This window comes from Malus domestica, chromosome 02 (genome assembly GCF_042453785.1).
Source record: "Malus domestica chromosome 02, GDT2T_hap1".
Lineage (NCBI taxonomy): Eukaryota > Viridiplantae > Streptophyta > Magnoliopsida > Rosales > Rosaceae > Malus > Malus domestica.
Window position 1 is genome coordinate 36,620,176 of NC_091662.1, and position 16,935 is coordinate 36,637,110.

Consider the following 16,935-nt stretch of genomic DNA (forward strand, 5'->3'; position numbering starts at 1 on the left):
AGTTTAGAATCTAAAATTTGAGTTTTTACTCCAAGGGTTGGAGTAGGTCCAAGGGTTCTCTTCTCCTCTTGAGCTAAGTGAATTGTTGCTCTTGGTGTCTCTTCTCCCTTTCCCAAACCCTCTAAATAGTGGCTAGGAGGAGAGGAGAAAAAGAAATTATCGAACGTGGGACAGAAGACCCCAATAGCAAAACACCCTAATTTGGGTGGATTAATTATTGGTTTGATAACGTGAAGTCAAAGTGGAAGACTTGTTTTCCCCTTCCCATGGGTCTGCTCTTTAACATCCATGCATGGTTGGTACCTAAGATTATATTGGAATAGAATGAAATGGATGGACTACTAAATTTGGGGATTATTCTTTAAAAAATTGGGATAAAAACACATGTTTTAGTTTTATTAGCAGGAAACATCGTTATAACAGTCTATTCGTATTGTACAAGTCATTTTCTCGGTGAGCAGAAGGATTTTGGGCACACCACAGATGAATACTGGAACTCATAAATTTAAAGAGCATCTTGTACCACAGGAAACCAATAATATAATAGAGAGTTGACGAGTTGGCAATAGGAGCAACTATATGTACAGTAACGGCAGCACTTTACAGTTTGAGAAAGCAGTATCTTTATTAAGTTATCTCAACCTCTGCACTCTGTTATGTTGAAAACTGAAATAGTAAGGAACGAGTTATCCGAAAAATGTAAAAGCCTTGAGTGGTGAATAATTTTTAGGATGAGTCGCGGATTAAGTCGTTCTCTTTAAGATATATATTTTTTTCGTATATTTCCAATGATTCCAGGGACACCTATATATACATTTAGAATAAAGAGACGTTGAAGATTTGAGAGAATTGAAAGCAAGACAAAATCAAAACGTAAGTCAAATAAAATGGTTTGATTATGTATCATGTCAGAATTTTCTTCTCTACTCAGAGAAGTAATGGCGCCTTTCAAACTTAAAAGGAGATAACTCCTTAATTGAAAAGTCAATGGCATGTTTCAAACTTAAAAAGCTGTAACTCCTTATCTCATTGAAAAATTAAAATCAATTGGCTGTTATGCATAGAATAATGATAATAAAACAAAACATAAATATATTTAAATATTTAAATAAAAACATATTTACTTCAATATGTTGTTTCCTACGTTCCACGACAAAACGTTAAACGTGGCACTGCCATTACCAACAACACGCGATAAACACCCCCCTTCCCTCCATTTCCACCACGCAGACTCGCTGACTTCGACCAAGGATCAGAAACCAGACAACAATGGCGGAGGTCGAAGTTAACGACGAGAACCAGCAGCTCAAGAGCAGCGCCATAGTGGTCCCTAACCCAAAACCCAACAAGGGTTTTTCTTCAAAAGTGGTGGACTTGATCGAGAAGCTGATCGTGAAGTGGATGTACGACTCTTCTCAGCCTCACCACGACCTCGCTGGCAACTTTGCTCCGGTGGCTGATGAAACTCCTCCCACCACCAACCTCCCTGTCATCGGCCATCTTCCTGTACCTCTCTCTCTCTTTATCTCTCTCTCTCTCTCTCAATTGCCAATTGTCCTGCCAATGACATGCCATGTATGAAATGCAGGAGTGCTTAAATGGAGAGTTTGTCAGGGTGGGGCCCAACCCAAAGTTTGCACCAGTTGCTGGATATCACTGGTATGTCTCTGTTAGTTGTTGGAAATAATGTTTCAGAGATTAGTCATCTGTGTTTTGTGCTGATGTTCCTTATTGCTATCCTTGCAGGTTTGATGGAGATGGGTGAGTGATTCCCCTGTTTTTTTTTTTCCATTTTTCACATCAATATTTATGTTTTGATTTCAAGTTTTCTGAACAATTTGTTTGTAGTGTAATTATGTTATTGAATTCAATTTCCATGCTAAAATTGAGATAAGCCATAAATAGCTTAAATTGTTTCTATTCAGTATTCGTGTCGTTGGCCGAATTGGTAAAGTCACTGAATCAGTGTTGGGGAATATTGGAAGAGTATCTTCTGTTAAGGATTCAGTACGACTGTTTTTTCTTGCTATTGTAAAATGTGGCTAGTTGTGCTTCATTACTCCCTAATTACTCTTATCTTCGTCGTGTTCTCCACTTTCTATTTGCTTGCTTGCTTTCTCGAGGTACACTTTTCGGAGAACTGTTTCTCGGTGCATTTGGTGAAATATGCATCTGTTTTCCAGCATGTACGCGTTGATTGTTTATCCACCTTCATTTCTGGTACTGCATTCAGTGATTCATTTTACGGCTCAGCGTTAAGATTTACAGTTATTGCTCTTTTAGATTGTTATAAGTTATGATAATTCCTTGGTTTAATTGTGTGTATCAAATTATAAATTGGACAAAGCAAGTAAAGGTATACATGTTATTGTTAACATTTTGCAGTATGGTTCATGGTATGCGCATCAAAGATGGAAAAGCAACTTATGTCTCCCGCTACGTAAGGACGTCACGTCTTAAGCAAGAAGAATATTTTGGAGGTTCTAAATTTATGAAGGTATATCATTGCAATTTGGTTTACGCTTGTGCCATACACGTTAGTTGGGAGATTCCTTTCTTACGTTCCTCAATGTGTCATTTCCAGATTGGAGACCTTAAGGGGTTTCTCGGCTTATTCATGAAGAGCTTGCAAATGCTAAGAGAAAAACTGAAAATATTAGATATGTCTTATGGTTTTGGGACTGGTAAGGTGTTCTTGTGCGAAATGTTTTTTTAACCGCAACAATTTTTATTTTCTGTACAATTTTGAAAGCAGTTTTCCATGCATTATCCTGTTTTAAAGTTAATGTCAAAACTGCGACAATTTCTTGGCTTTAATGCCTTTGGTTACTGATATTTGTATAGGATTTTAAATCCATACACCACAATTTAGTATGCATGGACACGTCCGGTTGTGAAAGTTGGGGGTAAGGCTAGCCGACATTCACCTCTCTCAGACCCTGCGTAAAGCGGGAGCCTTGTGCACTGGGTACGACGACACCTTGATTGAAGTAAAATTTACATAGTTGAAATTTGCGTAGTTAAAATTTACATGTTACCATTTATGAAATTTTCATGCCTCTTAAATTTTATCCTTGAAATCCTGGCTAATGAAGAAATCGTGTCCTTTTACTTGCCTAAGAAAGCAGTGAACATAAATAACTGTTTTCTACATTTCCAGGTAACACAGCTCTCACATATCACCATGGGAAGCTTCTAGCTCTTCACGAGGCGGATAAACCTTGTAAGCAGAACTCACCCATTTTCTTGCATCTACTTTTCAATTTCAATCAATTCGAGGATCCTTTGGGATGAAGAGATTACTTGTTCTTGGATTGCACAACTTCTTTTGATGCAATATAGATGTCTGGTTTTTGTGGTTGAGAAAAAGAAAAAGCCTTGAAATGGAAACCTTTGTGTCGCCTCCTATATATTTCCAGGACTAAGACATATTGGTACTTTTTTTTTCTTTCTGTTTCAGTGGAACTGAAGTTGCTTATGTTGCATTAGCAATGAAATAGAAACAATTTGTGTTGCCTCGTATATCTCTGCGGGACTCAAACATATTGGTACTCTTGTTTATTTCTAGTTTGTAAAGGAAACTGTTCGTTTTGCATTATGCAGATGTCCTCAAAGTTTTGGAAGATGGAGATCTGCAAACGGTTGGCTTGCTGGATTATGATAAGAGACTGACACATTCCTTCACTGCTCATCCAAAGGTTGACCCATTCACTGGTAAGTACATTTTCATAATAATGTATTTCTTCGGACTTATAAGGAGATTTTCCTGTCAACTTATGAAGTACATAATGCAGGTGAGATGTTTACATTTGGCTATTCATGGACGCCGCCATATGTCACTTACAGAGTTATTTCGAAGGATGGTTTCATGCATGACCCTATACCGATAACAATACCAGACCCTGTCATGATGCATGATTTTGCAATTACTGAAAACTATGCAATTTTCATGGATCTCCCCCTGATCTTCAAACCAAAGGTCTGAAATTATTTTCATCTAGTTTTTTCTATGCATTCTTGGGCTTGTTGCTAAAAGCTTAAGCTTTTTCGATCAACATTACTCAATATGGTATTGTGTTCGAGTGTTGATCCAAATGATTCATGGACATTGAGTGGCACTACCCACTTCTATTCCACTTAAGTTTTGGATCAATGAATAACTTAACAGTAATTATTCTGAACATTAAACAATCACATTAAAATGAGATTTAACATGTTATTATTTTTCTTTTTTTTCCAGGAAATGGTTAAGGAACAAAAGTTGATATTCACATTTGATCAAACAAAAAAAGCTCGCTTTGGTTTACTTCCACGGTATGCAAAGGATGAGTTGCTAATCAGATGGTTCGAGCTTCCAAATTGCTTCATTTTCCATAATGGTGCGCATATTTGCTTCCTATCGTAGTGCAACAAAACAATGTCTTTGAAACAAGTATTGTTTTTTTAGTAAGTTCAATATATATTTAAAATACCTGCATGCTATTAAAATTTAATTGGTGAAGCACAGCATACACTGTTAAAGAAGTGCTGCAATTCCTTTACTTTATCATTCTTTTGAGGCATTACTAAGAAGGGTTATCATCTGAGGAGCGTGATCACTTTCTACTAAAAAAATGTTGTGACTTTCACCCTTTTTTTTTCTGAAATCTTAAATTTGTTTTACGGTGTATCAATTGAGCCCTGTATCCTTGCTGTTTTGGCAGTTTTTTTTCCTTGCTACTTGTAGTTGGGTTCAAACCAATATGTTCTATGTAGGTTTCTGCCTATCAGCTCCCTTCCTATGCATACCACCTGTCTGATTCAGGCCGCAAAAATCCTACCAGCTATCTAGAATTTTTATTATTTTTCTTTCTGTTCCATTGATCTTTATGTTAATTCAGTTTTTCTTCTCGGTTTCATAGAGTAGTACTGATCTAACTTCCAGTTCCATATTATCCTTGAATTCCTCTAGCTAAAATTCCAGACCACCTGAACTTATCAAGGCTTACGGAAGTTATTTTAGCCCCCTTTGATTAAGTTCAGGTTTGTCTGCATCATATGCTGACTAGGAGGGAATTGTTCTTTTCTGACTCCCATCTACTGACGAATAACTGATCAACCATTACATCTGTTATTCTTTTTGGTAACTTTTCCTTAATGTAAATTGGGACCTTTTTGGATTAACCAATATGCCAAAATTCTGGTATATCCTTGACTGACTTGGAAGAATATTAGTTGATATGGCACAATTGTAACTCCACGTTATTCATTGAAGTCTGGAAGTAGTTTAGATTTCTGCAAATCATAATTTATAGTTCAACAGTCTGCAAAGTGGTTTTCTGTCTATTCATGTGCATGTAATGAAAACAGAAATGAAATGGCTCTGTTAGTTTGTCCTGTTCAGTCCCGGAACTTTACTAATGACCGGATTTTTGTTCAAAATGTGTAACTTATAGTTACTGTCGATTGGTTCAACAATAGTACCTATGATCATGCATGGTTCGTGTTTACACTATGCTTAAAGCTCTTTCTTGTCTACGTTCTGATGGTTTGCCCTTTTTTCCCCTTTTATGTAGCTAATGCTTGGGAGGAGGGGGATGAAGTTGTTTTAATCACATGCCGCTTTGAGAATTTTGATTTGGAAATGTTCAAAGAAAAGCTTGAAAACTTCAGAAATGAGCTGTAAGAGATTTTGACAGATGTTGCTGACTTGATTCCTTGAGAGATGGTGCTTCTGACTGTTCTAATTATTTTCAGGTACGAAATGAGATTCAACTTGAAAACTGGTCTAGCATCCCAAAAGAAACTATCAGAAGCGGCTGTAGATTTTCCCAGGGTGAATGAGAGCTACACCGGAAGGTACGCATATCCTTTCCCTGGGAGCTGCCTAATGTTCTTTTAGGCTAGTGTAACATTCATGTTTACTTATTTCATCAATTAACTTGTGTGAAATCAGGAAGCAGCGTTATGTGTACGGAACCTTGCTGGACAGCATTTTCAAGGTTACAGGAGTAGCCAAGTTTGATCTGCATGCTGAACGAGAGGTTGGAAAAACACAAATTGAGGTTGGAGGAAATGTCCAAGGCCTCTATGACCTGGGACCTGGCAGATTTGGTTCTGAGGCTATTTTTGTCCCTCGCACTCCTGGCGTTACTTCTGAAGAAGATGATGGCTACTTAATACTCTTTGTTCACGACGAGAACACTGGGTACTATTTTCATTTCTCAGGCTATTCTTTTTTTTTTTTTCCGCTGGATATTCTTATAAACCATATTATAAGTTTCTTTATACCTCTCCATGCTTATGCTTTTGAAGCTGAGTAAACCGGTGTTACCAGCGGTCATGCAGTGACGTGCGTGTGAAGTTCAATCTTCTTGAGGACAGACTGCAATCTAAACTTGCATTTTGATCATGCAGAAAATCAGCAATTCATGTAGTTGATGCAAAGACAATGTCACCAGAGCCCGTTGCAGTTGTGGAATTGCCACACAGAGTTCCATACGGTTTGCATGCTATCTTCGTGACAGAGGTCAGCGCCACTTCAATTGTTCCGAAGATGCACTTTAATCTTTACTTCATTCTGCATCATGCAGTGCACATATTCACACAAAGATTGGGATCATGCAGATCAGCTTTATTTGATTTAATTTGACTCAAAACTGCCTTCTAAGTTCTAACCCGGTGCTTGCTTGCGTTTATGTTTCGTTCTCCTACTCTTACCATTCCTTTTCTTGGTAGCGCGCTTCTGATGTAAATTACGGTTTCTTGAACAGGAGCAATTGCAAGAACAAGCGAAGCTCTAATTGTTCGATCATTGGAAGAACCCGCAAGGGAAGGCAGGCCACTGTAATATAATGTATACACCTCTGTATTTAAACTACTCTTGTGATTTATACTTGTTGCTAACAAATTCCACTGCAATCGATAATATAATGATCGAACAAAATGTATACACCTCTGTATTTAAACTACTCTATTAGTCTGTTGTGTTTTAATTACTTGGAACAAAAATGAATCAATACCTATACCATCTTGATTAATGTTAATTATATACTTGGATGCATTTTCCGTTTTTCTTATTTGCATGGGGTTCGTTTTTATGATTGCAATATCGATTGCAGTCGAATTTGTTAGCAACAAGTTAAGTGGTAATTAATTTTTGTCTCTCCTCTTGTGATTTTAGCTTACAAATCTTAATTATCTACCTCTTGGTGTATACGACGGCTAAATCTTACAAATCTTAATTATCTCCCTCTTGGTGTATACAACGGCTAAATATTTTCTTGTCCAACAAGTCATCTTGATACTTGAAAGTGATAGCTTGAAGATTGAAGGTAGGTACCAAGTCATCACAAATGAGGAAAAATTGGCAAGCTTATTGAACTATAGTCTTCAACGTCTACAATGTTGATATAACAAAGAGGGAACCCAAATGACAATATTACCATCCTCCCAATTTGACTTAAAATGTGAAGGTTGAAATCTTTCAATCTATTTCTTTCTTTTGAATAAACGATATTTTATTTTAAACTAATCTAAACTGTGAGGATGAAAATTCAAACTCGAGTGCATAAGAGATCACATTCACACTAGTTAATGTGGCATGTCAAAGGAACCTAAATGACAACATCACCATCCAATTTATGTTTTCAGCTCAAATCAATCACAATTACAAGAAATTGGAGGTCTATATGACCAGATTAGACAGACCACATTTTTTGGCCAAATAACGTAAGGTGTTTGATTCTATGGCTATCTGGCCCAAACCGCTTCGTGGACCTAAAAACAAAAAGATCGAGACATCACTAATTTTAATTAATGTCAACGATCAAGTCTAAAAGATTGCTCATTTTATGACCAAAATGTCACGAATTCAAATTGTGAAAATAACCTTTTAGGCAAAAAAAGGTAAGGCTATGTACGAAAAAACGTTCATTTTCCAACCCTCGCAAAGCGAGAAGCCTTGTTGACTTGAGGTCGACTAATGAGCTAAACCTCACAAGTGACGCAAAAACATTAATTTTTATTTATGACTTCCTTGATTCATAACTTTGACCAATCCAAATAAGCATTACTTTATCTCAGCAATTTGGTTCCTACTTGTATCAAACTCACTAATCCTAAATAAATCATCTTCTTGGTTTCTAGCTACAAGCACAATGGATGAACAAAGAATAACTAATTTGCTTAACAAGCAAAAAAAAAAAAAAAAAGCATAAAAACTAGAAAATTGAAAAACCTCAAACAAATTAAGCATATATGAATCAATGTTTCTAAAAAGCAAAATATGGTGAAAGAAAAAGAAAGAAAATCCCTCAGGAAAGCCTGGTTTCAACCTGGAGAGCACGAAAGCAATTAAGAATTGGCTCCTCAACCTCTGCAGAAAAGGGAGCACCAATCTTTTTAATTGTAATTTCATGCATTCTCCTCAGATTACTAAATTGTTCATCATTGGGACATCTCTAGCTGCTTTTACAGACAGACAGACAACTTCAATCGAGAGAGAGAAGGCGGGGAGGGACGGGAGGAAGGTAGGTTTTAGATTGCAAGATGTGTGCTAGGGTTTCAGCTTTGTTTGGACTGGTAATCACGTGGTCCACTGCCTTCCATCCAGATATTGCACTTTGGGCTGGGCTTCATTGAGATCTAGAAAACCTTTTGTTTTCTCATGCCTTGTTTCCAAAATTCTTTTTAATTCTACATTTTCAGAGGAAGTTTTTGGGTTCTGATATCTGAATTCCAAAACTATTAGGTTTTTTATTTAGGAAAACTAATAAAAAAAGGTTTAAAAACTTTGAATTTTAACGATAAGGATAAAATAAAAGGTAAAGTAAATAATACCAGTATTGATTTTTTAATGTAAAAATTTGGTTTTTCGTTAAAGTGAATAGTATCGGAAACTTTTCGTTAAATTTCTCTTTTTATTTTCAATCTTAAACAATCAATTTTCGTATAAATTAATACTATGTAACCTTGTCATAACCAGAAATTTATATGTTTCTCAATACATCGTTCATGATATAAGATAAGTCAGTTTGTCATCTTTCCATAGACCAGAATAGTTTGCAAAATCATCATTTTGCAAAATGGAAAAATATTTATATGAAAACTTAATTTATTCTTTTCCTCTTTTGGTTACAACTCTGCTTAATTTACTCACAAGTCACAACACACATCCTAAAGCTAAATTTACTCAAAACACCCCAGCTCCCCCTATTCACATCCTCATTCAAAATTGTGGAAACTAGTTTGGTTTTTGCACAATTAAACTGGAGTGTTGTAAAAATACGTAACAATAATCAAACCCAGTAGTGCCTCAAAAAGTAGTTGGACTGTTAAGAAAACCAGATAATTATAGCTACATTTAGAAACACAGATCAAATTCTCCCCTCCAGTGATGGGAAATAGTCTTTTCAGGAGTCACCACAACCCTAAATTTCGTCCGAAACCCAAGTCACAACACACTTTCGAAAATCAAAATACCTGCAGTGTTTAGAATCTACGCATTCACAACTAATTTTCTGGTTTTAAGTTCCCAACTGATGCCTTTTGTTACTGTTTCTACAACAGGAGTGAGTGCAAGCGATGGCAGGCTCAAGACGACATGAACTCCACCACCATCTCCTTCCGCCCCACCCCCAATAATTACAAGGTAACCAAAGCCAAGAATGAGTTGCCGGATACTGACATTGCGCAGCCAGGTTTCCTCCAAGAGAGACTGTGCACTCCTTGAGCATCTCCTGCAAGATATAAGCATCTATGTAATACAAGAAGATGGACAACTGATAAAAACGGTTTGCCACATGAACTGTAACCCTGTCAAGAGGGGACCCAAACCTCGTAGAGGGATCTCATTTACTGGGGATGGCGCCGCGAGACAACCCATTCAACTGCATGTTTTCCCTCTGTTGACCCAGGAACACACTTTCCTTGCTGTCACCAAACGTGGAAGGGTATGCTGATGATGGGTCATGACCATTGCCATTACCATTAGAGTGTGTGTGGTGGCTGTGTGTCCTGGGCCATTGACCTGACCTGTCTTGCTGGACATTTGAGGAATCAAAATTCCCATTGCTGGTATTTGGACAGCACTCAAAACCAGATTTGGCAGATTCAGCTGAATGGTTTCCATCATAATTCATGCCCTTTTCTAGTGAGGAATTTTCGTCGTTATCATCTTGTTTCTTTTTATTAAGGAAGCGACCTCCACACCCCCTTGCCCTCCTTAATGCATGCAGGTGTCGAGACTCATGAAGATATGGCTGTACAGTGACAATAAAATCATATGTCAAACAGGCCCTAAAGGACGAATTACTAAGCAGAAGAAGCAGATCAAGTAGTTACTGATGTATGAACATAAAACCTAAAGGAACCACCATGTATCATCAAGGCTTTACCACCCAAATTTAAGCCTAAAGCATGTGTCCGGGAGTGAAAAAATCGATAGACCCACCTATGTGGTTGTAAAAAGTATATGCTAATATGAACATGGAATGAAAGACATTTTCATTCAGCATATCGCCAACATTACTTTGATATCACCAATTTACATACCCAAAAAAACGACACTGGTGAAGACGAGTCAGAAATGACTGCTACTTACCGACATTTACCAATATTTCTGATAATACATCTCCAGAGTTCCAGTGTTTCTAATGATATTTCCATATTTCTAACTTCCAAAATTGTATAACTTTATCAAATTTGCTACTAGTTAATCCACCTTAGACTTTAGATTTCAAGTTCATACTTGCTACTAGTTGATCCTATATTCACAAGTCACCCTACACGTCATACTACTTGGCATGAGTAGTTTACTTATTTAATTTAATTAAAGTTGTATTGATGCATTTTCTTCAGAAATTAGACATAGAGAACAAATATTCACAACTCCATATTTCATCCTTGCTGGTTTCTTGTACCCAACTCCCCATGAGTTTGAAGAACGAAAGAATTGAAATCATTTACCTTTCGAGCTTTTATAAGTTTCTTTTCAAGCTCAGCTTTAGCACGTGACTGTCTTCTTCTCAAAATACCATGGTACTGCTTGGCATTTACATACACAGGCTCCTCTTCCATATCAGGAGGCAAAGGCATTCTACCAGGATGCATACCATAGAAGTGGGGAGGCAACTAGCATCACACTAAAAACCATCAGATATGAAATGACAACTTTTCTCAACACTAAATTCAGTGCAGTACGATAATATTCATCCTATTGCTTATACAAGACTAGAAAGTGCAAGAGTTGCATCTAATGTGGACTACAACATTGATTACCAAACATGTATATATGGTACCAAACCCGACAGAAAAAACATAAATACATATTTTTATCACAAATGGTCCTTTATCTTTTACCAACTCATCAGTTTGGTCCCTTGTGTTTCAAGCTCATCAATTTCGTCCCTTGTATATTTTAACGGAATTGATGAGAGAAACATTGGTACGAAGTATGAATGTGCATAAATGCAAGCTTTGGAGAATAAAAGGTGTGATGTAATTAGGATTCCAGATAAAAGTATTTGCTTTCCCAATTTGTTTATAGGGGTAAATTACTTAATAATTTAATTGACTTGGTTATAATTTAGTTTTCTATTTTTGGCTAGACGTGGACACTATTTGAACCCTTTTATCTCATTCTCCTAACTTCCTCAACATGGTATCCAGAGCATCGTTGGCTCAAAGACCTATTGATATGATTAATGTATCTCATTTCCTCTTGCTTTCTCAACACATTTACAAGAGCATTATGGAAATCCTATATTTACAAAAACTTCATTTTAACTGGCACAGTTCATTGAAGGTTTCCTGCCGTGCCAACTTAAATACAATATATAGTACTGAAACAATATCAACAACTGCAGATTGCATACCATAGTTTGTGGCCCATAAGGAGTCAGCATCCCACCATATTGTGGATCTGCATACGGATACGATGACATAACCTGCATAGTTTAATAAACTTGTAAACCCTCTTATTGAACAGCAGACATTTTTCCAGAAGAAATTGGATGCATAGTAATGGATGCAAATTCCTGTTCTTCGTGTGTCTGTAATTCTTTCCATATGTTTTAAGGTTTGTACGCGTAGAATGTGAGGAGAAAAGAGAAAGTACTTACAATTGAGTGGCCAACAAGTTCCATTTGTGAGTTTGGATCCACGTGTTGACCCATTGCAGGAACCACTGAGGACGAAACGCTTTTGGTATGTTGGTTTTCACTTCCACTATTCCCATCTGAACAAAAAGAAACTTGCATTAACACATAAGTCTATTTGTTTTTAACTAGACATAATTTTTTCGTAATGCAGTTCCTTATTTTTTTTTTCAACTAGATATAGTTTTTCGTAAATAAACCGGCTCATAAACAAAATAAGTTAGTAGGACAAAGATTGTAATATCTAACACCGTTGTTTAAGTACGGCCTACTTAATTTCTTTTTCTCCAAAAAATACTCAGTTGTATTAAGGCATTCAGCTTAGATCGTAAAAACATTGAACTTTTCCTTTATTTCACAGATTAAAAGGTCTTGATCAGTATGTCAAACTGATGATACATTCTGTCCTTCAATCTCAGATAGAACACAAAGTTATAGTAAAAGAAAATGAAAAGTTTTTCCGAATGGTTACTTTATATTTAATTTCTTATATCAGCAAGTGTATATAATCTCCCAGAACATATGAAAACTAAGTTCACATGAAATTTTCGTGGGATATGATAATTCAAAAAGTAACTACCAGTCTGTGATTCTACTGTAGTCCGAAATTCTTTATTGAAGTTGGCCCGACCATCCAGCCTAGCATTAGTTTGTGCCTGCATAGCTCCATTCATGACCATACTACTACTATGATCCACCATAGATGATGCTGTACCATTCCCCACTCCACGCCACCAAGGTTGGGAGTAGATAGGTCGCAGCGCAGTCTCAGAACCATGCTCTATATGCAGATCTTCATTAGATTTAGCTGGCATCATTCACCACTTTCTCCTGAGAAGAATTTAAGCATAGGTTTAACATTTAACATAAGTAAGGAAGATGAGGACAGAAACCAAAAGAAAGTACTGATCAACTGTCATGGCAGAAAGGAAAAGACAGAAAATCCCTACGATATGTAAATCCACTAGGAGCACATTCATGAAATCATATCCCAAGCCAGAAACCAAACAGCCATTCAGTTATAGAAAAATACATACATGGATCATAAAATAATTCAGCGAAACAATTCGAACAGAATGGTAAAGATTGACGTTCCATTTAAATCATAGTATTCTTAGTTAATAAGCTTTTTACCAAATTTCTTGAGGACAAAGCTAGGCATAAGTACATCAACCAAACGCTGTAACAGCCGAAGACCTCTCCCAAAAATGTCACCGCCAATACAGTTTTGGATTCCCAAGCCTCACTTGCATGCTCTAGATCTTCCTACTGCATACCCAATGTGATTCAGGGGAATCACAATCCTCCCTCCTTCACAAGTATTATGATTTTCCCTCTGGGTATCACAACCTCCCTTCCTTGGCGTTGGCACTTGCACCAGGAAGAAAATTGCATGCATAACAATGGGCGGACCTTTGTGAATTGAGACGTAACCATTTACTTACCCATGTACAACAACTCAAAAGGAGTCTTAGCTCTCGCATCCCACATCCATTATCCCATAGCATAGAGGGTCAGCGACTTTTCTCTCAATAGCAGGGATGAGTTGCTATAACTCTTTTCCCCAACTGACCGATAGGAAATGGGTTGGGATGCTCTTACACTTTTTCTGATGACCCCAGGCCTCTTCTAATAGTACTAACTCTAGCTGACATTTAGACTCCCAGGTTTAAATACCCTAAACACTGCTATCAAAAAGTTAAAGCGGTGGCGTGATGGGGTATTGCAATCTCCCCTCCTTTTGGGTAACCGTAGAGTTCCTACCATGAACTCGAGGAATACAGACAGGGATATCGTAAAGAATATTAATTTTCAAGCCAAAAAGAAAAATAGAGGGAATTTATGCCCTCAACAATATTCTGTAAGTCCCTCTGAATTAAGCGATTATATACGAAATAAACAAAAATATAAGCACAAATCATTTGGGTATCTTTAACATGTAATTATATCTTTAATCATACGCAATTATAGAAAATCAAAAAATAAAAAAGCATGAACAAAAAATTCAAATTTTAAATGTGAAATACACGCAAATGGTGGATTGCCCTGGTTGATAGCAGGCTCAAATCTTCGCCTCCCCTTAATCTAGCTTAGAGTAGCAACATCGTTCCTAATCAAAATAAATACATGTGAAATACACTGTCCTACTCCACTAAACCAGGCTAAATTTTCAAAAGCTTTTGCATCAAATGTACAATTAAACCAAAAATTAGGGGGCAAAGCTGGAAATTTGAGCTCACTTTTCTATATCCAAAACCAAAGTCCGAAATTTTCTAATATTTCCTCGCTGACCAAACAGAGATTAGAAGGTGCTTTTCTAAGAAAAACAACAATTTCAAACATGCAGACACTTTGGAGCAAAAAATTGGGAGGGAAAATCTTACAGTAGTGAGCCAAGTAGCAGGATAAGAACCCTAAGAAGAAGCTTTGATTTCAGGGATGGGAAGTCGTCGATGCAAGTCTCATTTTCTCTCTCTCTCTCTCTCTCTCTCTCTACCTTCTCTTTGCAACCTTAAGAGAGACAGTGGAAGGTGACGCAGACAGTTTAAAAATATGATAACCATTTTTAAAATATTATTCTGGAAATTAAATTAATATTCATTAGTTTAAATTTTAAAGAGAAGTTAAGATGACTTGACAAAATTAACCTTACAATTTTCTCTTTCTTTTCTTTTTACTAGTATATGCCTACATACAAAGTGTGTGTTAAATTTTTTACTTTTGTTTTTAAAATTGAAAGAGTGAGAACGAGAGAGAGAGAACGTAAGAGTGGGAAGAGAGGGAGAGATCTTTTTCTTTAAATTAGAAATGATAAAATTACCTGTAAGTGAGATTTAAACAAAAAAAGAAAAATTTTGTTTTATAAAATTACATTACTATTCTTAACCTTTTGTTGTGATAGAAGACAAAAATATATTTTCACTTTTTTTTTGTTGACAAAAAGAATTTCATTAATATGTAATTTGGATATATAAATATGACTCACGTTTTGAGAATTTCAATACCAAATAATTATGTATAGTTCGTTGTATAGCTTAGTTGAATTCTCGAAGATTTGATGCATGGGGAACCGAAAAAGAAAACGCGAATGAAAAAAAAGGTAACCTTTTTTTTTTTTTTTTGGAGTATGATTTTTATTTTCAAATTTTTCCCCACATATATATATATATGTATATATTTTTTGTCAAACGATAGATTTTGTTAGATTAATTTCCGACGAGACTCGAACTCATGTTGTCATACAAGAGTTTAACACTTTTTTACCATTCTGGTAAAGGGCCACTTGCAAATTTTTTTTATTTTTGTTTTTTGTTTTTTTCGATACTTATACAAATACAATTTTAAAAAAAAAAGTGATGAAAATAAGTGGCAGGGGGTAATTTGGGCAATGTCCACCATTTGCTCCCCAAACTAATTTTGAAGTCTAGAAGCTTGGCCAGCGTGAATTTTGTATACAATTCCAAGTTAAAATTTTAAAGAAATTTATTTTCTTTCAACAAGTAGATTCAGAATTAAGAAAAGGACAAATATGAAAATAAAGGCCGCGCAACGTGTCGGCCTAGCAGCGTGTCCAGTGGGTCCCACTACTCAAAGCTATTTGAGCATTTTCCCAAGGAACCAGGGTAGCAGTCAAACACATGTGCTACTTCTGCCACGCAATGGACTTGGGAATATGATGGGCACCCACGTGTATCCTGGTAAGTAATATTTTATTACTACTACTGTCGGTTCTGTTCCCAATTCTTTTCCGCTAATCCCCCTTTTCTTCCTTATTTTGCTCCGTCCCTCTCCCTCTGTTTCTTCCAAATTTTTGTTCTTCCATCTCCCTCTTCATCTCCATCCTTTTCTTCGTATTTCTCTTTGTTCATCTTCCTCTTTTCTTCCTAATTTTTTGTTTAGAATTTGGGATTTTGAAAGTGGAAATATTGCAGAATTTTTTGCCTATTTTGCTTCGAATTTTGCGGGATCTGGATTTGGAAATGGTAGATGGGAGGGGCGAAGTAGGGCGTAGTTTGTATATGGGACTGTGGGATGGGAGGGGCGAAGCGAGGAGCGACGAAGCAGGGAGGAGTTGGCTTAGCAGTCGGAGCTCTCGGCAGTTGCAATTTGGTTTTTGTTTTGCAGCTGCTGTGACTGATGATCGAGTTGGCCATCTCTGCAAATTGAGGAGCCGAAGATGACGAGGATGTGATATGAGTTGTCGATCGGAGATGAAGGACGCGAGAGATGTGGTCTTAGCAGTCCCATGGATTGGGGAGGACTAGCTAAGACCGTTTAGCGAAGTCGGTAGTCGGAGCGAGTGAGAGCTAAGCCCATTAAAACTAGTCCCTTCCAATAACAAACATGGGACTTCACTAGTTTTTAATCCAATCCAGTCCAGTGAGAGTTAAGGAAGGCAAATAAACACACCCCATAGTTTTAAGTCGCATCACTCGTTTGTGTACATATTTATCACCTACTTAAAAAAGCACAAAACGATTCATAAGATATGACTAGACGAGAATAATTTTGATATAGGTATATTGTCACGCAATATTGTGTACATTGCTAATGAAATAAAAGTATATGAATAATAAATAAATAAAATCTCACACATGTTTTTATTTTATTGTTATGGTCGCTATTGTTGGATATTCGTTCAATGTAAGTAATTATCTCAATATACAAAGTGCACTAACGGTATGTATCTTACGTCAATAACTTAAAAATATAACGGCATTATCGATTTGTGAAATTGTCACGTTAGCACACCCGATCTAGGTAAGTCTTCTTCAAGGATCCAAATGTAATGTTTATG

General features: G+C 36.6%; 2 protein-coding genes across 4 annotated transcripts; one reads left to right on the forward strand and one right to left on the reverse strand.

Annotated features, from left to right (window-relative positions):
* Window positions 1-1,156: 1,156 nt before the first annotated feature.
* Window positions 1,157-7,042, forward strand: LOC103427020 (carotenoid 9,10(9',10')-cleavage dioxygenase 1-like). 3 transcript variants are annotated; one of them, XR_003770484.2, is made up of 14 exons: window positions 1,157-1,506; window positions 1,589-1,659; window positions 1,747-1,761; window positions 2,386-2,497; window positions 2,585-2,684; window positions 3,161-3,223; window positions 3,604-3,714; window positions 3,795-3,979; window positions 4,241-4,379; window positions 5,556-5,661; window positions 5,737-5,838; window positions 5,936-6,187; window positions 6,295-6,508; window positions 6,753-7,042. XR_003770484.2 is itself a non-coding variant. In XM_008365095.4 (14 exons), the coding sequence occupies exons 1-14, from the start codon at window positions 1,270-1,272 to the stop codon at window positions 6,780-6,782; spliced, it is 1,635 nt and encodes a 544-aa protein (XP_008363317.3). In that variant the 5' UTR covers window positions 1,157-1,269; the 3' UTR covers window positions 6,783-7,042. The 3 variants fall into 3 exon arrangements, 2 of the variants coding, with proteins under 2 accessions (XP_008363317.3, XP_028952547.2); XM_008365095.4 differs by having other exon boundaries at window positions 6,397-6,508; XM_029096714.2 differs by having other exon boundaries at window positions 1,225-1,506; window positions 1,747-2,220; window positions 6,397-6,508.
* Window positions 7,043-9,291: 2,249 nt separating this feature from the next.
* LOC103427021 (nuclear transcription factor Y subunit A-4-like) lies at window positions 9,292-14,682 on the reverse strand. The gene is made up of 7 exons (XM_017330024.3): window positions 14,522-14,682; window positions 12,718-12,968; window positions 12,102-12,217; window positions 11,856-11,927; window positions 10,948-11,112; window positions 9,817-10,241; window positions 9,292-9,719 (listed from the first exon to the last, which is right to left on the reverse strand). Exons 2-6 carry the CDS (start codon window positions 12,953-12,955, stop codon window positions 9,831-9,833), a joined length of 1,002 nt encoding a protein of 333 aa, XP_017185513.3. The 5' UTR covers window positions 12,956-12,968; window positions 14,522-14,682; the 3' UTR covers window positions 9,292-9,719; window positions 9,817-9,830.
* Window positions 14,683-16,935: the final 2,253 nt, after the last annotated feature.